The sequence below is a fragment of the Salmo trutta genome, chromosome 14 (assembly GCF_901001165.1).
Source record: "Salmo trutta chromosome 14, fSalTru1.1, whole genome shotgun sequence".
Lineage (NCBI taxonomy): Eukaryota > Metazoa > Chordata > Actinopteri > Salmoniformes > Salmonidae > Salmo > Salmo trutta.
Genome location: NC_042970.1, coordinates 72,120,349 through 72,145,015, shown reverse-complemented (window position 1 = coordinate 72,145,015; position 24,667 = coordinate 72,120,349). Strand labels below are relative to the sequence as shown.

At 42.0% G+C, this 24,667-nt stretch overlaps 3 protein-coding genes across 6 annotated transcripts in view; all 3 read right to left on the bottom strand.

Annotated features, from left to right (window-relative positions):
• The window catches only part of LOC115147282 (myosin-11-like), a 41,297-nt gene extending 27,883 nt beyond the window's left edge, over nt 1-13,414 (bottom strand). For 3 of the 4 annotated variants that reach the window (XM_029689438.1, XM_029689439.1, XM_029689440.1), the window contains exons 1-2: nt 7,644-7,988; nt 6,976-7,132 (exon numbers count right to left, since the gene is read on the bottom strand). In XM_029689438.1, coding sequence (XP_029545298.1) covers nt 6,976-7,132; nt 7,644-7,988 — 502 coding nt within the window. Of the gene's footprint in view, nt 1-6,975; nt 7,133-7,643; nt 8,077-13,301 lie in introns of those variants that run through there. The other variant, XM_029689437.1, reaches the window with a different exon arrangement.
• A 6,005-nt stretch (nt 13,415-19,419) lies between these two features.
• On the bottom strand, nt 19,420-20,788 carry LOC115147281 (lisH domain-containing protein FOPNL). Its single transcript, XM_029689436.1, has 4 exons — nt 20,705-20,788; nt 20,245-20,442; nt 20,026-20,110; nt 19,420-19,889 (listed from the first exon to the last, which is right to left on the bottom strand). The coding sequence occupies exons 1-4, from the start codon at nt 20,730-20,732 to the stop codon at nt 19,757-19,759; spliced, it is 444 nt and encodes a 147-aa protein (XP_029545296.1). The 5' UTR covers nt 20,733-20,788; the 3' UTR covers nt 19,420-19,756.
• A 569-nt stretch (nt 20,789-21,357) lies between these two features.
• The window catches only part of LOC115147279 (multidrug resistance-associated protein 1-like), a 35,589-nt gene continuing 32,279 nt past the window's right edge, over nt 21,358-24,667 (bottom strand). The window contains exons 28-31 of the mRNA XM_029689435.1: nt 24,357-24,515; nt 24,091-24,257; nt 23,316-23,510; nt 21,358-23,137 (exon numbers count right to left, since the gene is read on the bottom strand). Of these exons, the coding sequence (XP_029545295.1) occupies nt 23,029-23,137; nt 23,316-23,510; nt 24,091-24,257; nt 24,357-24,515 (630 nt within the window). The 3' untranslated portion in view covers nt 21,358-23,028. The remainder of the gene's footprint in view (nt 23,138-23,315; nt 23,511-24,090; nt 24,258-24,356; nt 24,516-24,667) is intronic.

Here is a 24,667-nt window from a genome sequence, read left to right as displayed (position 1 = left end):
GGGGGGGGGGGGGGGGGGGGGGAGTAGAGGGAGAGAGAGCAGAAGGAGAGCGAGAAAGAAAGAAAGAGAGAGAGAAAGAAATAGAGAGCAGCAGAGAGGGTTAGTTAATCCCCCTGTGCATTATCCTTATCTGCTAACAAAAAGCCCATGGCTCGTATGTTGTGTCATTTAGCTTAACTCCCCAAAGATTGAAATCTCTCCTTACTGGCCATCATTCCCATCCCTGGTCCTACTGGGCATGTGCTACGCTAGGCTACACTAGCCAGGCTAGCCTGTACGGCTTTGCTCAGGCTGGAAAGAACCGAGCGCTAGGATGCTATTCCTCATTTTGGACGTGACTTGGCAGTGGGCTAGGTTCCATTCCACACACAGCAAAATGCTGTCTGTTCCCCTTTCTTCCTAATTAAGGCACAGAGGGGAGAGAGGGAGAGGAGGGGCATCCAGGGTTGTGCAGCATTTCCAAACACGCTCAAAACAGATTCAAACAACACTGACACCAAATGTAACTCGGAGCCAGGGAGTAGAACCTCACGGGGGAACGGGAGGCATTGGGAGAGGGGGAAAACACCAAACAGAGTAGGGACCAATCTGAAATGGCACCCTATCTCCTAGTGCAAAAGCGAGATAAATAAAATACGGAGAGAGAGAAAGAAAAGAGAGAGAGAGAGAGAGATATGAGAGAAGGAGTCTCCCAAATTACAATTGGTTTAAAGGGAAAATTCCAAAGTCCCTCTAGTCTCATCCCAATCACGAGTTCACCAGAGAGATAAAGCCAAGACCTGTCATCAAATCACCGTCAAACAGAACATTTCATATAAGAGATGTATATAAATTCCCCTTATGACAATGGCATTGGAAAAACAACATTTTTCAATCATCATCATCCAAATCATCCTCACCAGCTGAAACTTTTTACAAAAAACCCAATCGCATGACAACTTCCCATCTCTATTCCCTTCAAACTTCAAAGAGCAGGCAGGGCAAATTTCTAAGCCTTAGTGAAGGAATGTGAGTCTTCCCAGGAGAGATGAGAGCCAAGATTTCACAGAATTGTCAGAGACTCTGATTGTAGATAACACTGTTAAGACACTTAAGAAAGTGTAGACGCTGTAAGACTATTATCTAAGACTTTTATCTGTTATGTAGCAGACGGGCAAGGCTGCGTCTGGTCAAAAGTATTGCACTACATACAGTGCATTTCCCCCTCATCACTCAACACACAATACCCCATAATGATAAAGCAAAAACGTTTTTTTATTAATTTTTGCAGACTCTTTACTCAGTATGTTGTTGAAGCACCTTTGGCAGTGATTACAGCCTCGAGTCTTCTTGGGTATGATGCTACAAGTTTAGCACACCTATATTTGGGGAGTCTCTCCCATTCCTCTGCAGATCCTCTCAAGCTCTGTCAGGTTGGATGGGGAGCGTCGCTGTACAGCTATTTTCAAGTCTCTCCAGAGACGTTCGATCGGGTTCAAGTCCGGGCTCTGGCTGGGCCACTCAAGGACATTCAGAGACTTGCCCCAAAGCCACTCTTGCATTGTGCTGGCTGTGTTCTTAGGGTCGTTGTCCTGTTGGAAGGTGAACCTTCGCCCTAGTCTGAGGTTCTGGGTGCTCTGGAGCAGGTTTTCATCAAGGATCTCTCTGTACTTTGCTTCGTTCATCTTTCCCTCGATCCTGATTAGTCTCCCAGTCCCTGCCGCTTGGCATTCAGGCCAAAGATTTCAATCTTGGTAGAATCTTGTTTCTCATGGTCCGAGAGTCCTTTAGGTGCCTTTTGGCAAACTCCAAGCGGGCTGTCATGTGCCTTTTACTAAGGAGTGGCTTCCAACTGGACAATATAACAATCTACCATAAAGGCCAGATTGGTGAAGTGCTGCAGAGATGGTTGTCCTTCTGGAAGGTTCTCCGATCTCTACAGAGGAACCATCGAGTTCTTGGTCACCTCCCTGACAAAGGCCCTTCTCCCCCATAGCTTAGTTTGGCCAGGCGGCCAGCTCTAAGAAGAGTCTTGGTGGTTCCAAACTTCTTCTATTTAAGAAAGATTGAGGCCACTTTGTTCTTGAGGAACTTCAATGCTGCAGAAATGTTTTGGTACGCTTCCCTAGAGCTATGCCTCAAAACAATCCTAACTCGGAGCTCTATGGACAATTCCTACAAACTCATGGCTTGTTTTTTGCTCTGACACCCACTGTCAACTGTGGGACTTTATATAGAGAGATGTGTGCCTTTCCAAATCATGTCCAATTAATATAATTTACCACAGGTGGACTCCAATAAAGTTGTAGAAACATCTCAAGGATGATCAATGGAAACAGGATGCACCTCAGCTCAATTTCGAGTCTCATAGCAAAGGGTCTGAATACTTATGTAAATAAGGTATTTCTGTATTTAATTTTTAATACATTTGTAAAAAAATCAAAACCTGTTTTCGCTTTGTCAGTATGGGGTATTGTGTGTAGATTGCTCAGGATTTGTTATTTATTTAATCCATTTTAGAATAAGGCTGTAATGTAACAAAATTTGGAAAAAGTCAAGGGGTCTGAATACTTTCCGAATGCACTGTAGGAAATAGGGTGCCATGTCAGACACTGCCAAGGTTGTTGATAGTCTTGCTCCTCTTAATGTACATGTAGACCCATGGAGGGATCGCCACGGCGACACCCCTCTAAAGTGTTTGTTTGGACCATACCATTAGTCATCCCTCTTAGGGGTTTGGATCTCCTCTATTCTGTCGTGGGAAATCCTATCAGCAACAATAAAAACTCCCAACACTCAAATCTAAACATAGCGACAGAGTAGACAGCGAGCTATTGACCATCCATCGTCATAATGTTTACTTACAACCCTGGATGCACACACCATAGCTGTAGATGTACACACTGACATTTCCTGTGTGTACATGCAATTAAGATGGTAGATTCCTACACATACAGCATATCAACAGAAAGTATGAGTTATACACTACACCAAAGATGGGCAGCTTTTGTAGGCCCCTCTGATAAAAAATAAATACAAAATAAGTTGAGTCGGGGTCTTAACTTACTGTTGGGAGTTAGAATAGTAGAACACACAAGGTGCAATTTCAAAATGTTGTGAATCTGCATTTTTTTCCCTAGTTATGTCAGTCACTGACAGTCAGCCCATGTCAGCAAAATGTTTGGGGGTGTTAAGTTAGTCTAGGCAGCTATCATGGTCGAATTACCGACCGGAGGGCCCCTATTGATTTTGTTAGTCACTCAGTCAGATATCATATTAAAAACATTTCTCTCCACCTTATGATAAATTGTGTAGAATTGCAGGAAATGAGCTGTAAAACTGCACATTTCTCTCTCCACACCATGACAAAATGAGTAGAATTGCAGGAAATATGCAACATTTTGCTTAGGGCCCCCTCAAATATTATTGTTCTCAGATTTTTATTTATAAATTTTAGGTGTGTATTAAAATGTGTTTGTTTTTTGAAAAAGCTATACACTGAGTGTATATACACGGAACAGCTGCTCTTTCCATGACACACTGACCAGGTGAATCCAAGGTGTTCCTAATACTTGGTATACTCAGTGTATTTTCATTGTCTAGCTGGAATGGCATGTTCATATCCTGTATATTTGACTGTGATATGTGGTCACCCAAGATGAATGAACTAACTCTAAGTTGTTCTGCTAAATGACTAAAATGTCAAATGTAAATGTTTTACATACTTACATACTCATATTACTGTATTGATTCATTTTTAGATATTGATGTCACAAATGTATCATTTGTACAGTTTTTTTTATAAAAAAAAGGTAGTTATTTGTTACATTTGGCTTCGTAAAACCTAGCAGTACTACTTATTTCTCTGAGACTGAGGCAGACATATATAGTTTTGCAAAAAACATGATTATTTGTCTCTCCGAAATGAAACCATCAAGTGAGAGATTTAAAACAAATACATGTCTGTCATTGAACAACCCCATGCCATGATTAGACAGTGAAAAAAAAACCAAATCTATTTCATAAATTCTTTAAACAATAAAAGCTAATTTTCAAACATTTCTGAAAATGGACATATAGCGTTTTGGAAAGAAACTCTTCATAAAAGCACACCTACACATCTAGCAGCTTAAAAGATCTTTATAGCTAGAAACATTCTAAAATGCTGTTTAAATTACTCCACATTTCTCAAAACAGATCAAAACGAGTAACAATCATAGACCAACATAGATCAAACATAGTAAAAAAATAAAATAATCAAAAATCACTGGTAAAAACATTGATTAACTATTTGTTATTCTACTCCAAAGTAGGTATAAACATGTCAGTGGCACAATTCATAAATGTAGGCAATGAGGGCTTAACATTCTTGTTGTGGTTTTGTTTAACCTCAACCTGCCTTGTTTCCTGTTCACCTGACAGATCCCCCTAGGAGCTGCGTGCACACACCCATACGTGCTCGCACACACACACAGTAATGTGTTACTTCTGACTAAGCTGGAATGTCAAATGCTACCTGACCAGAACCCACAGAACTGCAGGCAGCTCCTAGGGGGATCCATTGTGTGTGTGTGTGTGTGTGTGTGTGTGTGTGTGTGTGTGTGTATATATGTGTAAATTCAAAGATAATGCACACACACAAGCACGGTATCCTGCACACACACACATACAGGCTTAACCTGTGATTTACGAGTGTAAGAAAGTCCATCTAAGACCTAAATCCAAATGATATAAACATGAGGTTTCAAGTTTATGAAGTTGGAGTGACTGATAAAACAGAGGATAGTCAAGTCAGTGTGTTTGCTCTCCTCTTTGTAATGTATGACTAGAAATGTATCCAGCGCTTAAACCCAGTACTACATAATAGGGAACTTGAGCTCGAGTAGGAGTGAGGTCATTGTGTTTCTACTTGGCCAGCATCACAGGGCTTATTCTAACTTCTCTCATCATGCTGCAGCACTTTGAACAATGGAGAGGGTTGGTTCTTACATCATTTACAATGTGCTTTCAAGGTCATGTTCTGGGAGGACCCCATTGGTCAGAAAAGGGTCAAAATGAGGTCTAAAGGAGAGATGGTGTTGTTTTTTCCCAAGGAGGTGACTATCTGCTGTTTGACTGCAACGTTAGGTTCACCAATACTCTTTTTAGACTATCGTACCAACCTGAACCATGCTGTGCTGACTCAGATACATTTGTGTCACATTCTTTTCACAACTACCGTAGACGAGTAAGCAGGCCAGTGCGATACGTTTGGCTCAGTGGTGTAAAACTGGTGAAGTGTAGCCATGCTGAAGTAGTGACTTGGTAAGGAACGTGGTATGCCAACAAACTTAGCAGAAGAACAACAGCCTTGTCTGTTTCGTGTGGTTATTAATTTGTTTGAGTGAGTCAGATCTAAGTTGTTTTGATGCATGATAAGCAACAAAGTGACTGGCTGTAAAAAAGGCAGTCTTAGAAATGTGATAAAACCACAAAGCCCTTGTGAGAACATGTTGTTGTATAGTGTCATTTATCTTCGCATAATTGACATGTACTGTCACAAAAGTGATGATCATTTAAATAAACTGTTAACATTTAATTACAGCTAAAATGTCAAATGTAGAATTTTAAACATAAAAAAGGGGCTGATATCTACAATCTGATTAGAATTTACAATAACAAATTATACAAGTGCTTGAATCAAAGAGGTAAATATGGAAATGTTTGTCTCTGGGAACTTTTGCTTTTGGGCCAAAATGAGTAATTTAAATGGACAGAAATATTGTCAGAAGTTAGCAACTTAAACTTCCATAGTTTATCTTTAATCCTAAAGCAACAGACAGAAAAGGCAAAATGGAGAGCATATTTTATTGAAGATTCGAACAGGAACTGTCTTCCGACTTCCTGTCCTCCATCTCTCTAAAGCTAGATGTCAGTAAGCTCCTCTGAAAATCCCCCAGAATTCTTATAAAATCCTTGGGGTCAACTAGGTCCGCATGACCCCTGACCTCTGGCACCACATAACAAAGCCTTGTGGGAAATGCTGAGTTGTCCACATCAGGATATTAGCCTCTTGTCCTCTCTCAGTCTTAGCACTGTAGGGGCTAGCTAAGAGCCCTTTACTGGCATTTACTGTAAGCAGAGTTAGCCCATCGTCACCTCGTGTCCAGATCTCTTTGAATGAGCTACTAAAAGGCTTTTTCTGCTTCTGTTCATTAGCTTTCATTGAAGTAAGCTGTTTTCACATTGTTTTTATGCAGTTTCACAGCCCACATACTTCAGGAAGAGAGGTTTTTGACCATTGAGGGCATTGATAGAGCGTGTAAGGCTATAGTATATTTAAGCAATAAGGCACCTCGGGTGTTTGTGGTATATGGCCCATGTGCATTATAAACTGGTTGGGTCGAGCCCTGAATGCTGATTGGCTCACAGCCGTATACCACGGGTATAACAAAACATTTATTTTAAGTGCTCTAATTATGTTGGTAACCAGTTTATAATAGCAATAAGGCACCTCAGGGTTTGTGATATATTGGCCATTTACCACCACTCCTCGGGCCTTATTGCTTAATTATATCTCTGCAGTATTCTGCACTGCAGTTCAGCTGCTGCTGAGTTTATAAAATATTGTACCTTTTGAAGAGTATTGAAGAGTTAGCTATCGTTGAGTTATTGAAAATGTTGTTTTGTTGGTTTGTTGACATAAAGACAGCTGACACAAGACTGTTGCAATCACTGTTTTGTAGCAGCTGATATTATACAAACCACTTTTAAATTCTCCCAAGATAGTAGCTAGCTAGATAGGAAGAATAGCTGTGGTGAGATACCATGGCCTTCAAGCAGGGTTGGGATCAAATCAAATGTTATTCATTTCAGTCAATTCAGCAGGTAAACTGAAATTCCAAACATTTCATTTCAGTCAATTGATGGACTGAATTGAATCGACGCCAATCCTGCCTTCCCAGACAAAGAAGCTACAGTAACAGGAAGAGGTGTAACTATGAACGATGAACCTACCTTGCATCATGTTTCTGTAGGCGTTGTCAGTGATGGAGTAGATGTGAGGGGGAACTTCGTGGCGTTTCTTCCCTTTGTACATCTCAATGATTTTCTCAGAGTAGATGGGCAGCATCTTGTATGGGTTCACCACTACACAGAACAGGCCAGAATATGTCTGCAGAGAGAAAACAAGGATGAGCAGAGTTATTATTAAGCAATAAGGCACCTCTGGGGTTTGTGGTATATGGCCAATATACCACGGCTGTCAGCCAATCAGCATTCAGGGCTCGAACCAACCTGTTGATTACTGATAATAAGCCAACGTGGTTATTCTACACTTATTAAATTACCCTTGACTGTCATGTGTATCACAGTCCTTTTTGCTGGTAGCAAGGACCTCCTCCTAAGGTTGTGAAGACTGTGTATTATTGTGAGTATTTATGGGTCTGTGTGCTTCTACGACCATATATTCTCATGTAGATGGGCCTATCACACTGGCCACACACTGGTTGAATCAACGTTGTTTCGACGTCATTTCAAGGAAATGAAGTTGAACCAAAGTGGAATGGACGTTGAATTGACGTCTGTCCCAGTGGGACAGAATTCATTTACCTCAGGTTGTGTAGAGTGTGTACTGTACAAGTATGACTGTGTGTATCTGTGTGAAAGTAGAGAGTCCAACTCACATAGATGAGCCCGGAGAAGTACCTCTCCCGGATGTTGTGCAGCACTGAAGCCTCGTTCAGGCAGGTGAGCTCGGCCATGTCCTCCACCTTACTGAACTTGGGAGGGTTCATCTTCTGGATATCATCCTTATTCACCGTCACCTTCTTCCCGTTGTCAGCCAGCTCTACCAGGCACTCATCCCCGTGCTCCTCCTTGACGCTCGCTGCCTCGAAGCCATTCTTCTCTGAGGGGATCCACACCAGCTTCTTGGCTGACCAGTCGGCCTGGGCCATGGGACTGTTGATGAAGTCCTTGTCCAGGAAGAGGAACTTCTCGTCCTCAGTCATCTGTTTTTTATTAGCCATCTTGGTGGTCGGAGGAGGATCTTGGATCTTTTACAATCTTCTGTCTTTTGGGGGGGGGCAGCTGGAGATGGGGATAGAGATAGGGGGGCTGGTGGGAGAAAGAGTGAAGACATTTTCAAATGTTAAAAGACTGGGTTGGATTGACTTGGTTTATGTGTTTATGGTTTGGCTAGTCATTGACTCTGAGAGAAGGGGGTTATGGGTCTGGGTCGTACACGGCAACCACAAGGTCAGGGGTCAAGAAGTTCGAGCCATTACAAAAATATCAAAAGAAGTGGTATAACTCCATAAATTGCATGATTCTTTCTGTAAATACTTTCTCACCCAGAAAACTCTGTTTTCAGTCCAGCACTTCAAAAACATACTCAAGGGGTTATTAACTAAATGGTGTATGAGTCAGACACTACGTATACACTCTCCTACCACTGCCAGCCATACGTCCACAGAAGGCATGGACACTCAAAGGGTTAATAACATTTCTTCATCCATCCAGAAACTCCCAGAATACAGTAATTCTCACAGACCCCCCCCCCCCCCCCTTCGGGCTTAGCCTCCTACACGCTCACACACGAGCCACAAGGGAGACTACAACCATTATAGTGCCTAGTTTAGATATGAAGATAGACTCTGGGAAACGAGTTCTAAGTAACTGTACCATATGCGATAAGGACTTACATCGATCTCCTCAACTCATGTACTGTAAGTACTATACACTTTTACAAGTGAGGGGTTTACCCATACCCTAATCAGAAAATAAATGCTCCAACAAAGTAAAAAACAAACAAATCCCTCTCTCCCCTGTGCAGCACCGTCCGCTACATTGCAGTCCCGTGCTGTGATGCCCATATATGGCCTGCTTCTCTGGAGCAGGCCTTTCGATGGACCTAAACAGCCAGGCAAGTTCAACTCCCAAACAAAGCCCTTATAGGGAAGAGTATGTCTACAGCTGGTCCACGCAATTTGGAGTTTACTCCAAAATGATAACACGGACGGAGTGGGAGAGCTCGTTTGGGGGGTTTTCATGTTCATGGTTCATGCTGTGCTGTTCTTTTCTGTGGCTGTACAGTGTAGTGTGGTGGTGGGAGCGATGCTAGCTAGCTAGCTAGCTGCTGGGCTCTGAGTCATACCTGTAGGAAGTGGAGCCACGGCAGGTGCACAGTTCTATGGCAAACTCAGTGCTGGTATTTTATCATTCAGTGCTGTTATGAACGCATTACTGGAATCTTGGTAATAACTTGCTGTGTTTAACACCCTAATAGAAACACCAACGGGTCAGTGGAGGCTGCTGAGGGGAGGACGGCTCATAATAACGGCTGGAATGAAATCAATGGAATGGTATCAGACATGTGATTTCCATGTGGTTGATGCCATTGCATGGACTCCATTCCGGGCATTACTATGAGCTGTCCTCCCCTCAGCAGCCTCCATTGCAATGTATCCAGTTTATAGTACTAGTGTCTAAAAAGATAATGTGTGTCAGAATCATTAAAGTCCAATCAGACTACGCAGACATAAGACATAATTAATAATAAATGTTGACCTTTGTGCTGGTAAATCAAACTACTCTTGCTCGATAAGATTCGGACTATAATCCATTGCACTACATCATGGAGTCCCTGCACCCATCATTCCTATCCAGCCCAGTCACAGTTACAGACTGGCATGCTCTTTCTACGACTAGAAATGGGAACTATGCAAACAAGTCACAAGTCATCCTGGGAAAGATTGTCACTGCGTCCCCTGGGACCAGTCAGAGCCAAACTACACACAAAAGCATAAATATCCACTTAGCCAGATTGAAACACAATTTTTTAGGAAAAAGGACATTGTCCTCTATCCTGTTCCTTATTTGCAATGGTTGTAGAGCACAGCACAGAATAAACTGGGGCCGTACTAGTACACAACACCATGCAGCTCTAACACAGTAGTCCAAGGTTGTGTATGAAGAGGAGACATTACAGCTGATTCAGTATGAACTATTTCCTTTACTGACTGAGGATAAGTGGACTTTTCCTGACACTCCCCTTCAGTACTGTTACTGTAGATGCAGCAAGACAAGTGTCATCACTCGCTTGAACTTTTCTGCACCTCTCAAACAATTTAGACCTCTCTCTCTCTACTAGTTTTATTTATATATATATATATATATATATATATATATATATATATATATATATATATATATATATATATATATATATATATATATATATATATATATATATATATATATATATATATATATATATATATCTTTCTCTCTTATCCCTAATCCTTAACATTTCAGCACCTTCCTTCCCTTCTTGTCGTGTCAACGCATGGTCAGTGGTTCCTCACCCCCTTCTCTCCTCTCCGTCTCGCTCTTCATCTCGTGTCAACGCGGGTTCACCTTTGTTCTCAGCCAGTGTACACTGAGGACAGCTGTCTGAGTAGGGGGTTGACAGGGGGGCAGTTTGCTGATAGGAAGCAGTCCAGCCTGGCTAGAGACTAAGACCGTACTTGAAGAGCATGATAGGGAGAGAAAATGAGGAGGGAGGATGAGGTGGAGAGGAGTCTCAGAAGATTCTGTTTGTCAATACTGTCAGGAGAATGAGTGGCAGAGGAAAAGAGGGTAGAGAAGAGAGGAGCGGGAGGAGAGGAGAAGAGGAGGAAGGGGAGGGTACAGTAAAATGATGGTGAAATTCTCAGTAGCAAAGTTGGTCTTTCCAGGAAGCAAAGCCAGAAGATAAGGAATCACTTCATGTATCATCAGATAAGAACTCATTGATTGTCGTATCTAACCCTGGTATCTAGTACACTACAGCGATGTACAGCAAATACCTGAAGGAGTGATTGAGTCCTTGATACTGCTGATCTTTAACCAGACTGGGCCAAATGTCCAACTCATCACATAATAGTATGATAGAGATTGAGTAGGAACCATTTTAATTAAAGAGTGGAACCTCCTGTGGTCTTACACGCACATCCACTGACCCGCTCAGTTCCAAATTAACCACTGTTTAAATGATTTGTGTATGAATGGGCTGGTTGCCCAGGAGACCACTTGACCTTTCTATTTGTAGGGGCTGAATGGTGACCCCTGGGCCTGTGAAAGGCTTTACCCTCTCCCTCATCATTCCATCCCTTCCCTGATTCCTGGCTTCTTTGCAAAAACGAATTTCCTAATAGTTACTGTACTGTTACTAAACACTGTATCATCAAGCATTGACGACTCAAATGGATTGCACTCAGCTATGCCAGGATAAGAGTTAGGCCTAATAAAGGTAATTCTCCCAAACTATCACAGTATCTAACACATTCCCTACTCTGGTATATCGGCTGGTATACTGTATCAACTAACACAAGGGCCTGATTTTCTTGCCTGATGACTCAAACTCAGCTCTGCTGTATGTTCACTACATACTTCAGTCTGAGACTGCCATCATTGAAGGCGTTTATGGTGATGTCAAAATGAGGTGTGTTGGACAAAACAAAGTCATCAGCAATAGGATCATTTCTAACCAATCAGAGTATCAATGTCAATAAAAAAAAAATCTAAAAGCAGTTGGGTTTCTGGGACCAGTTAGAATGTGTTTGCGTTCTAGAAATCGTCAGGGAAGTACTTAGATCCAGACTCATTGTGGAGAAGAAACGTAGCGTTTGGCCGGAGCAAGGAGTTTGGGTAGCCAGGCAACTGATCTGCTGTGCTCTGAGTCCTGATGAACTGCAATAGGCCCACATGTAAATACAGACACAGTTATCCTAGTGGGCGAAAACCGGGTGTAATGATACCAGATTCAAATAGATTTGCATGCTGAGGTATGTGATGATGAATAAACAACACTCCAATCCAGTACATCCAAATAAAAATGTAAAAGCCTGGTCCTGTAACATTGAATAAGAATGAAGCCTATGAACTCACATTTGTGTTTGGTCATTTAAACATTATTAAGGTTAATGTTGTAACTACCTGCCCAGAGATAGTCAGAGTACGATGCATTTCAGTCTTGGGTTCTACTGCGATTGTGTCTTACGTGTTGCTTACTCCAAACATCTCTCTTCTTATTGGGCAGTTTGGCCGTTCTCCACCTCTAAAAGTATCTGCTTTTATTTTCTCCTGATAGACCTTCTGACCATATTGTTTTCACTTGTGCCTTAGAGCAGTGCTTTAGTTCACCAAAAAACTTGGATGAAAGTCGGTTGAAAACATCATTTAGATGATGCTGCAGGCTCTTTGTGGTGGATCGACAAAGACCGTCAAAATGAATCTCCAAAGTCAACCAGAGACAAGATAGCTGAGCAGTAACAAAGTCCTCAGACTGAGATAGAAAACCACATGCTTGCTTTACTCAAACTCCCATGCAGCATAATCATATGATAATCACTTTTCCTGTCAGCAAACTACTAGGTTATGTTTCAACATCAGGTCAACCGCAGTTACTATGATGATGACCCCAATGTTTTTCTGCTCACTCAGACATTTTCCAGTTTGATGCTGGTTTGTGTCACTGCAAACTGGAGAGGATAGGACTCTCACAAGTGACAAGTCTACTCTGAGCCACCACACCACAAAGTTCGGCATCGAGACAGACAGACAGCTTTAAACTACCATATTAGGAGAACAGGAAACACCCTGGTTAGCGTTCAGCCTGTTTCTTCTTTCAGATATACAAAGTCAACTTCCCCTTACTTTCTATACCATATGGCATGGCACTACTGGTGTAAATAATTCAGTCAAGCTGTTATTCCAAGCAGTTACAGTATAAATAACATGGCTACTGTATAGATAGCATTACTGGTTAGGGTATAGAAAACATGGTAAAGAAAGGCATTGTTAGGCAATGTTGTGCATCACTGATAAAGGGAAGAATTCGCTGATAAAGATGGCCAACATGCAAAGGTCACAGACTCTTTAACCACATCATCATATGACTGTGGTCAGACAGATGTCAGCACAGCAGTTACATTGTATAGGCTACCACTGATGGTAATTTCTTCTGGGGTGATTTGGCTTGTTCTGCATTTAAATTAGAGTCATGCAAAAACAGCTGTCAAAAGCATGCAATTGTAACAGAGATCAACAGTGACAATTGAGATCTGATATCTATTTCTGGTCATTTTGTTCAGTAATACATGCAGTGTTTGAAACCTAAACACATTAAGGAATTTCAATATGGGCTACATATGTTGAACAAAAATGCAAGTTTCAAGAGCCACAATCAATGTCGCTAAGCGTGCGTAATAAAAGTGCGCGCAAAACAACAAGTGCACTCTCACTCTCTCCAATTTGTATCAAAGTAAAACAATGGCCTTGCATAAAAATAAATGACTTACAAATTTGATGAATTCGAATCAGCAGGGGGGTTTTGGAAAGTTATGGTTTGGAGCGTCCTGCGGTTGACAGGGTAGCCTACTCCAAAGACGAACAGTCCAAATTACCCTGGTATAATACCTCGCTTTACCATTTAAACCCGGAGGGTGGAGTCGCACGCGCAGACCCTCCTCTCTCTGATCTGACAGCAGAAAAGCATCCAATTCTACCGCAGAGCGCAAAAGTACTGTCCAAGACGGTACTGTTTGAAAACTCCGTGGTACTGAAGCGTACACAGCGTACTTGACGCTGAAAAGCACAACGAATTGCAATTTGGCTGCGCGCACATGCGTATTTTAATTTGACGCGGACACACTTTATAGTAATCTGGTATGCATAGTACACTTTAATATCTCTTCATATTCATTTTCTTTCAGTGAGCATAATGGCAAACGTTATGGGGTGTGTGTACAGTAGATATGTATAGCCTACTTGTATGTGCAATTAAATGAATGGTAATCATTTAATATTATACCTTCATAGAAACTGTTGAATATGTGGGTGATGAGTCATCCAAGGACTATTTGACCCTCCCATGGACCTACTGTGGGAACATGGCCGGAGGAGGTCAAGGATGCAACAACATCTATAGTAAACAGTGGTTATCACTGTCATTTGTCCGTTTTTAAGGATGATGTTTAGGATTGACACGTCACTGTCTCTTTCCAAATGGCACATTTCCATCAAAACCAAGAGCCCTCAGCACACATCATATCACACAGAACCTTCGGAAATGACATCAATTTAACTCAAACTTGGCTCTCTTTTCTCTATTTTGAACTCTAAATCACGGGAATCTCAGTATATCCCATGGATATATATACAGTCTGTGTCTCTCCAGTCTGTCTGTTCACTTGATGGTACTTAGGCCTGTCAAAATAAATAATATGGGCAATTCATCTCCATCGGCTGATGTCCATGACACTTCTGATGATGTTTAACGGCACTTTGTCCCAGAGGCTCTGTGGTCCAGTCCCATTGACATACAGTACTATTGTATATACAAGGGTGCAGTCCCACTCCCAACAAGGCAGCCCAGCTGTTACCAGAGGAGAAAATATATCTTGATGGACTTTAGAGGAGGCGGAAGAGAGAGATTCCCCTTGATACACACTACTGGAGGATGGGGGAGGAAGGGGATGCATCCCACATGTTTGTGTGTCCCCATATTGTTACACACATCGCATTCCCCTCTTCTCCCTCTTTCCAGCTCCTCTATCTCTAGTCCAATGGAACGTCCTATATAAGGACACTTCCTGATTGGCTCAATAAATCACCTTGCTTTGTGATGCCATGACTGGGCCTCTCTCCGGTGCCAAACAGCACATCACCATTGGTATGTGTGCAAAACGACGATGACAGTTCAAGGGACCAAGATGGAGGGGGATGACTAGGGGTTGGAAACCTGCTGGCTGGGTCTCTGGTCAACATCAAGATCAGGGAGGATGGTGTGTAGTAAGGAAGGAGAAAGGAGAGAGAGAGAAAGAGAGAGAAATGCAGAGACGCAACGCACTGTGCCATATAAGGACTGTGGGGTCTGGATGGAATCTGGGCAGCTTAAAAGTCTAGCGCAGGTGGCCTGGGCCCCAGTGACTAAATATGGTCCAGCAGCAATAGTATTGTTCAAACAAGTAGGGGTGCTTCTATGGGGATAACTCTGCACTATTTACTTGTAGTATCTCCCTCTGATGACATCTCAGTGTTTTTTATCATAACATAAATCATTAGATAATATATCAGTCTTTATTATGAGAGTTTTGGTGATCAGTATTGGTTATTATCAATATACATCCATATGATGTTAATGACATCACATCGACAGATTAGCATACAAGTTGTGTGTTTAAAGGGATAGTTCACTTTTGTGAAATGTCATCTTATTCCTAGGGTGTTGATTCCGTGAAGTTATATTTCATGATGTACTTGCGCTGACTATTTTCAAAGTGCCAGTTCTCCAGCACACACCACAGTTAGGAGTTATTTCGTCTGTATAGACTTTCCGCTCCCTGAGCCCTGCTCATCCCTCCACCTCTCCTCTCACTGCGCTTTGTTTGTTTCTTGGTTTATTCATTGCCCTTGAATGACAGTGTAACAGACTGTATCTCAGGCAGTAGACATGATGTATGACCCAAGAAAAGTGGGAGGGGCGGGGGGAGAGATGAAGGACGGAGGAGGTGGAAAACCCTGACGGGATAAGTGCAGAAGTCAGGACGAGGCAGCAATCCAGGCACAGCCTGTAGCCGAGAAGGAAGCCCTTCTGATAGGTCCAAGCCAAGACATACTCCACTCGTCTGGTTCTCCAAGATGCCTGCCTCATTCAGCCTCAACTCATCTCTGACAGAAAGTGTCTGACTGGGGGTATGCGGAGGAGGTGGTGATGAGGGTGGGTGTCCACATTTCTGACTGGAAGAAGGTTACTTACAGTAGAAGAGGAAATGGACGCCATTCCAGACAAGGGTATTGTTGTTGTTGATGATCATGTTGTTGATTACAAGGATGTAAAGAGAGATGAAGGGTTTTGCCATGCACAAGTACAGTACTTGGTGATTACATGGGCATGAACCATATGTGCCTATCAATCTCGCTGGCTTTGTCCCTCACCTCCAAAAACGGCATTAAAAGGTAATGATTTATTGACACGAATATTAGTCCATAACCAAATTCTCCTTATACAGCACAATCTATATGGGATATGAAAACTATCCAAGACAAATACATATTTTCGGAGTTCTTTAAATCATTTACCATACATACACTTTATGTCCCCGCGGCCCCCCTGAATACAATTTGTAGCCATAGCTGGACAAACAGTTGACAGAGCCATATGTTTGTAGATACATTTGTCCCCATAGAAATGTAATTGCGCTCTAATTAAAGCTCAGAACAAACAACGCTGCTCTCTGGTGCAGTGAAGCAGCACTGTACTCAATCGTATTTATACAGATGTTGCACACACTTCCAATGTATAATATAAATGGTGGAACAATGCTACCTATTTTCAGGCAATCTGCCCAGTGAATAACAATAGTCATAGTTCTATTTCCTCTGCATATATAGCTATGTATCCGTCTGAGAAAAGATTTGGACTGACTGAGCAGAGGTGCAACCTAGGCAAGGCTAGGGAGATCTGCAGATCGAGCTGTAGTTCTAAGAATTAGCTAAAGAGTTCTAGGAATAGTGCATGGCATCACTCCGAGGGATGCCAAAAGCAGGTTGCTTCTGTAAAGCATCTTTGCTGTCTTTATTGTCCCATTGATACTGTGTCTACAGGAGCAGCAAAAATAACATCTCCATGAATTAACAGTCAGTAAACAAACAGGTACAGGAACACCTGTTCATCTTATAGAATATGGTTAGCCATCATATTCATAACTAGTTTCTCTTTAGATGACTTGCCGATGCAATGGCAGGCTATTCAAGTCATGTCTTTGTTACAATTCTTTGTTACAGTTCAATACAACAACCTGTAACACTAACAGTACAAGATATCTGACTGGGGAAACAGAAGGCAAGGTAAAGAAAGATGTCTGACTCTAGATATAGACTTGAGTTTCCAGGGCTCAGAGCGATGTCATTCTCAGAGTGAGATAAGAATGTTGTGTTCCCTTTTATGGCGAAAGAGGAAATGAGGATGGGGGAAACGGGTGAGAGAGGGAAGAGAGAGGCCCGGCCCACGGCAGCAGCAGGCAAATGTTTGTGTGACATGCGCTGAGTCTAGGCCACACAGGGACGTCACTAGGGTTCTCCAGCTACGGTTCTGAACTGCCCCATGGAACACGAGGAGGGATGGGGGGGGGGTGAGATAGAAAACAAGGACAGAGAACAAGAGAGGGAGGAGGGACCGGGAAGAGGGAAGGAGGACGTTTCTCACTTCATAATCAGTTTAGGTCAGGGATCATCAACTAGATTCAGCTGCTGGCCCATTTCTTCTTGAGCGGATGGTCAGGGAGCCGGAACATAATTACAAATAATAGACTGCAAATTGACCGCAAGAAGCACAAACATAAATAATATTTGACTAAAACATAACCATTTCAAACATTACTTACATTTGTACATGATCACATATACTGAGTATAAAAAACATTAGGAACACCTGCTCTTTCCATGACACAGACTGACCAGGTGAATCCAGGTGAAAGCTATGACCCCTTATTGATGTCACTTAAATCCACTTTAAGCAGTGTAGATGAAGGGCATTTTTAAGCCTGGAGACAATTGAGACATGGATTGTGAATGGACAAGACAATATTTAAGTGCCTTTGAACGGGGTATGGTAATTGGTGCCAGGCGCACTGGTTTGTGTCAAGAACTGCAACACTGCTGGGTTTTTCACGCTCAACAGTTTCCGTGTTTTTAAAGAATGGTCCACCACCCAAAGGACATCCAGCCAACTTGGCATAACTGTGGGACGCATTGGAGTTAACATGGGCCAGCATCCCTGTGGAATGCTTTCGACACCTTGTAGAGTCCATGCCCCGATGAATTGAGAATGTTCTGAGGGCAAAAGGGGGCCTACAATTCAATATTAGGAAGGTGTTCTTAATGTTTGGTATACTCAGTGTATCTCTCCATTATGCGTGAGAATACTTTGGAAGTTTTCCAAAATTAAAGTCACTTGGAGCTGATTTGCTGGTGTTTTTACAGTCTTGGGTGGCCAAATAGATTCACTGCCAGTTGAGGAATCCTGGCTTAGGTAAATATAGGGATTAGTAAAAATATTATTGTTTTTCATTCAACTGATATGGATATGTCTCAGAAATAATTTAGTTGAGAGGGAGAAGTGGACGTTTCCCATTTTATAATTTAGATAAACAGATGGATTAGTGAGTATTTCATAAATTGATATAAAGGAGGTGGTAATTTTGGTTGAAAAATTTGGGTTGAAAAAAAATTACCTCTGTGGTAATTCTATTAATAGACCTTTTGCTTGTGGAAATGTGAAAGCTGATAGGAGGTGCATAGTAAAGGGCTATGTCTCCTTGGCTTGTCAACGATATATCGATTTCAAGAGATTTAATACTAAAAGGGTGAATCCATGCTGATTCTGGGCTAAAGTGTCTCTGAATCTGCATCCACCATACTGTTATCAGTTGTTTGAACTCTCCACCATAACTTTCCTAACATCAGAGAGGTAGACTATGTAGATAAATCAACAGAAGTCCACAGGGGACATTGTTCCAAGACAACTTCAACCTTTTAGATTTTGGCAGCACTGGGTGAGCATTGCTCAAATCTTTCCTTATACAGCAACAGCACGGTGCTCTGACTGTAAACGTGGGAAAAAGGGTTCCAAGAGGGTTCTTCAGCTGTCCCCATAGGAGAACCCTTTTTGGTTCCAGGTATAAACCTTTTAGGTTCAAGAGAGCACCTTTTTTCCCAGAAGAGTGTATGGTCATCTGGCCTTAGAGATTTATCAAGTAAGAGAAATCAGCTCTTGTAAAGGAGTTTTATGCACTAGACTAGTTAGATTACATGAGAGACGTGATAGCAGGTAGGCCTATGGGCTATGTCCCAAACGGAACCCTATTCCCTATAATAGTGATAAGGAATCCCTATAGGCCCTGGTCAAAAATAGTGCACTATAAAGGGAATATTGTGCCATTTGGGACACACAGGATAGATGTGATAGCAGGCAGGCCTAAGTCTTTCTTTGCATGTGAGCTACAGCATATGTATATGTTATGATCTACAGTACATGCCTATATGCTAAGACCATGAAATAACACTTGTATAAACATTCTATATTGACTTCATAAATCTAGGTTTTGTTTGTTGCGACCACAATAGATATTCGAGACAGTTTATTTCCTCTGTCCACTTCTTCAGTGGAAGGTGTTTATCATGGAGTTTTATGAGAATGTGGGAGTGAAGATACACTGTAAAAATGCCTGAATACTCCAGGCAGAATGATTTTGTGCTACTACTGCCACTGTGTGATGAAACATAAAACAGTTATAAAGTGATAAACCCATTGGCTACAAACAATAGACCTAATGCCAAAATAGAAACGATTACCTATAGATCCACATCAACAAAATCAACATGTGTAGCCTATACCTAAAATCAAATAATTACAAATATGCTAAAAATGCTTTATTAAAATAAAAATGTATTAAAACAACTATTTATTTGAGATACAACTTCATGAGAAATTAGCACATCAAACGCTTACTGCAGTATGTACAGCTATGCGGACATAGCAGTAGTGAAGAACTTACTACATTTACAGACTCTCAGGGAACAAACAATTGGCCAAATGAAATAAAATTCAGACCTGTTGATTTTAACCTGTTTTGGCAACATTAACACACACTACTAAGGCGTTCTTGACATCAACTGCAAATAAATAAAATAAAAATCGCTCAACACCCCCAGTCCCAGTGAAATCTAGAGTGACAGACAGGACACACCTGTGTTAAGACTCAGGACCAGGAAGTGTGTTAGGGTCTCTGGTCATAGTAGCAGGTGCTGAGCCCCTGAGGAACAGCTTCCCTCCACTGTCTCCACTGCTGCTTAGGAAGTGGGATAGCAAGCCGTACAGTAGAGGCCTGAAAACACACAATATGTATGTCTTTACTTGGCCTAATAGTAGTATTTACAGTTTTCACTCAGGATAGGATAAGTATTTCAGGTCTGGAATCAGTTTCCTGTTGCCTTTAATGAATCATTTCTAGATAAACTTACACAGATCTGGAACTGGGGTCCTCCACCACTTTCAGCTCATTCGCCATGAACTGTCTGTCAAGTGGTACCTCAGGTTGACCTGATTCTGAAAAACATTGATTTAATAAGGTCATAAAATCCAACTTTTAAATGAATAACGGTGAACCTACCAATGGCACTTATATTCAGTTGTGAAATTGATTGGCATATGGTTGAATTGAACGCATGCATAATATTCACCTGCTGTCAACACTGACGCTGTGTATCGATACTTGTTGAATTCCAGGTACTCGCGGATGAGCTCGTTGATTAGAAGGTTGTCGTGCGACAGCGCAGGACGCGGCTCGCTCTGATCATCGAGCGCATTGAACACCTCAGCTCTGATCCGAGCCTTCAGCTGACCCAACACACCTCGAGACTCCAGGCTCTCTCTCAGAGCTGGGAGAGAAGATAAGTTGTTGAAAATGGTATCATAAAAACCTCTGCAACTTGTGGGGACATATTGATAACGTACACTTTAAGGTGTGTTGTTCTGTACGATAGCCAGGCAAACTTTGATAGCTAGCTAGCTAGCTAGCGCTACCTAGTGTCGTCTTGCACTGTGCGTTGCACGAACTATGAAATAGTTGCACAGTTGCAATTCCATTCCGATTCATACATGTAATATAGACTTTAAAGTGAAAGAACGGACAATGCTTACCGCATTTCAGTTCCGTTATGGTCGCCATTGCAACAGGTATAAACAAATGGCGTTCGTGTCCCTCACCGAGTTCAAAGGGTAAACTGTTAGCTGCACAAGTTAACTTTTGCTCCCACCTAGTGGTCTAAATGGGTTACTTGCCTGGGCATAACCAAATCGTTTCCCACAGCGACAAAGTCAAAGTGGTCTATGTCGTAAACATTTCTGAAAACAAAATGAGCTTTTTGTTCTTAATATAAGGTCAGGTATAGGCATAATGTTAGCAGTGTGATTAAGGTTAGGTTAAATAGGTGGGGTTTATGACTTTGGCTGTGGTGACTAGTGCCTTTACTGTAAGCAAATTATGCCTAATGTCTGCATCGCAGGAGGTTGGTGGCAACTTAATTGGGGAGGACGGGCTCGTGGTAAATGCTGGAGTGGAGTTGGAATGATATCAAACACATTCCATTTGCTCTGTTCTGGCCATTGTTATAAGCTGTCCTCCCCTCAGCAGCCTCCTGTGGTCTGCACACCCTGTCAATGACAGGCTTTGGAAAATGTGATCCCATTTATATTACAGTCATTACATTACCCAACTGCCTGCAGTCATACTTGACTCATACTTATATAAGGCATAATTGTATAAGGTTTCATAGACAAGACTCACAAAAACATTATTTTCAAAACAGTTTTATTATTTCCAGCATGAATTATTGCACAGTAAAATTTTCAATCAAAAAATTAACAGATTGAATACAAAAAGTATAAATATAATACAATCTCTTAGAATATGAAGGCAACTTCCATGTTCACTATATCACAAATATTGTATAGTTTCTTAGCATATTGTCTAAACCAGTAAGACAAAAATATTATGGTCCTTTGACTTTTGGGAAAGTCCATGTTATAGATATAAACAGGAAGGAATGTCTATTTACAGTCAGTCATAACTGGAACCAAAGGAATAACAACAATAACACTAACATTGAATGGTATGTGATGAGAGTCTGTTACCTCAATATGTCACCTATAGCTTTGAGAATTAGGTGGTCTGTGTGCGTGCGTGCACATGTGTGTCGCACCCATAGCTGTGAGAATTATGTGCGCGCGTGTGTGTGTAGGTGGAACGACTGACAGATGTAAAGTGGAGAGAAACTTTTTTTCCCTTATTTTTTTACACATTTTGTCCATTGTTTTGAAAAGGCGTTCTTTTCATTCATGTTGGGTTTCCCGTCACCACTGTAACAGTTGAATGGCCAGGTATTTTAGTCCTACATACCCGACCATACAGATTCTATTGACCGTTTTATGTGTTTACTTAGACTGAAATAAAGAAATACCGCAGAATAGTTGGATGCTAGGCTAGCTAAGCACCTTGGCTCACTGCAGTGTTTTCTTCTTTGACCAGACTCATAAAACACTGAAATGGCTGGGTAGGAATCAGACTGATGAGTGTTTGTGCGTCTGAAATGGCACCCTATTCCCTATATAGTACAAAACCTAAGAAAGTGCACTATATTCTGTGGAATAGGGTTCAATTTTAGATTGAGGACTGTGAAAAGCTTTGTATTTTCTGGGTTTTACAGGGTCAGCCCTTTTAAGGCTAGTGGTCGGTCAGAGAATATTGCTCCACTTTCTCTAGACTTACCCTGTGGTTGGATGGTATGAGAATAGATATGAATTTATTCTAAACTTTTTTTCTGTCTGATGAGATGATAACACGGGTTCCTGTTGGAGGAAGACCCAAATGTCAGTTACCATCACTGATATGAACAAAATAGTCGGATTTGGTTGCCTGAGATTTCAACTCAACATCAAAGGTACCCAAGTATTCTTCAAAAAGATGCTTCATAAAATGTAGCAGATCTACAAAAATAATTTGGTTCACGTTCAGAGACAGAACCAAAGTCCTTTGGATTTTGCACTCAATCTGACTTTCAACTCCATAAGTTTCATTGGCACAGCCTATATACAATATTTAAAATGTTTTCCTAGCAACAACCCATCTACGTCCAATAAGAGCTTCATAAATTACAGTCTTTGAGATCGGGGCTTGATGTCTCTTTCCCCTCCGGAGCACCAATTTGAATGTACGTAGGTTACATGTCTTTATCATGACCAGAGAGCACATACTGTTCACTAAATCATCATCAGCTTCACTTCTGGGTCATCTTTGGTTTACATCGACTTCAGTTCCGGGTCGTTCTAAAAGCATTGCTCTCAGGAAGCGTTTGAACTGCCTGGATCGTGGAGCTTGGAATGGCTGATTCTACATGTGTTTTTTGGAAGAGCCATGGCCATCAGAATTTTCCCATAGCCAGAGCCACCTCGGAGCTGGGTAGCTTTTAGACTAGCCTAGCCTCTCGGCACATACGGTAGAACTGTCCCCTGTTTGAGATGAGGTTGGTTGGGGAGTCCATCTCCGAGATGTGGCCTTTGTCCATCACTATCACTCTGTGGAAGGAAGAGAGAGAAGAATTGGCAAATTCTGTGACTGAACCATTGATTTTGAGATGTTGCGACATCATTTGACTGGGGCGTAGTAGCTACTAGGTGTAGGAAAGGAATTGATATGCTCATCCCAAACTTCAGAAAACTGGCGCTGGGCAAAAAGTATAGCAGAGAGCCTTACCTGGTATAGTCCATGATGGTGTTGAGGCGGTGGGCGATGGTGAGCACGGTGCAGTCCTCAAACTGTTGTCTGATGGTGGACTGGATCAGGGTGTCTGTCTCCAGGTCCACAGCGGCCGTGGCCTCGTCCAGAACCAGGATCTTGGTCTTACGGAGGAGAGCGCGGGCCAGGCAGACCAGCTGGCGCTGACCCAGACTATAGAAGGAGACAAATGAAGGAAGGTTGAATATTGACACTTAAACCTTTGAGCACCAAAGCACAGAATATAGAGGTTGACAGATGATAGAACCAGATGAAGCAAAAATAATGCTCAATATAATTTTTAGTCCAGGAATAGGCTTAATCTGGATGCAGGACACCAGCCCTAGCCTATATGCTTTGTGTTTGGTCTTTGGTGGTTCTTTGTAGCTCAGTTGATATGTGTCACATATTGTTACGGGAGCGACGCAGGAGATGAGAAGCAGGTACGGGGAGTGAAGGTTTATTAGCTGACGGACATTAAACGGAACAGGAACAGCGCCTGGACAGGAACACATAACAAACACAATGCGGACACAGGGAACACAACCAAGGAACAGACAGATATACAGGGGGTAATCAACAAAGTGATTACCTCGAGCGCCAGGGGGGAAGAGCGGGAGCTGGCGTGACAGATATGCATGCCTAAAGTGTAGGCACGCATGACTGTAAGTTGCTTTGGATAAAAGTGTCTGCTAAATGGCATATATTATATATACTATTATGTTATTTGGTCAAATATATCAATTGTCCGTACCTGAGGTTCTCTCCTCCTTCCGAGCACTCATAATTCAGTTTGTCAGGCAGGTTGGACACAAAGTTCTTGAGGTGAGCAAGCTCTAGCGAACTCCATATTTCCTCGTCAGTATACGTGTTGAAGGGGTCAAGGTTCATACGCAGAGAGCCGGAGAACAACACAGGGTCCTGTTGGAGGAAGAAGCAAAAGTCAGTTACCATCACTGTCGTAAGACATTTTGGGGGATTATCAAATAAAATCAATCGATCAATCAATAACTGTAGTACCTGTGGGATGATGGTAATGCGGGATCTGAGGTCGTGGAGTCCGATCTCTGCGATGTTGACTCCATCGATGTAGATCTCTCCCTTGGCTGCCTCTAGGATTCTGAAGATCCCCAGAGCAAGGGAAGACTTTCCAGCTCCGGTTCTGCCCACAATGCCAACCTAAGAATGACAAATGAGACCCTTCGTTAGATAGGATCAAATAGTTTTTACTGGTCAGGTAACATGGCCGGGAAAATACCCCTGGTCCTAAGTATGATAAAACTGTAAAAGGATTATGTTGCTTCAGACAAAACTGAATATCATAAACAAAG

Coding starts and splice junctions, on each gene's coding strand:
- LOC115147281 (XM_029689436.1), bottom strand. CDS start 20,732: ATGGCGACCATAACGGAACTGAAATGCG. Junction 20,443..20,704: donor CATAACGGAACTGAAATGCG/GTAAGCATTGTC, acceptor CTTCTCTCCCAG/CTCTGAGAGAGAGCCTGGAG. Junction 19,890..20,025: donor GACCCCAGTTCCAGATCTGT/GTAAGTTTATCT, acceptor GTGTGTTTTCAG/GCCTCTACTGTACGGCTTGC.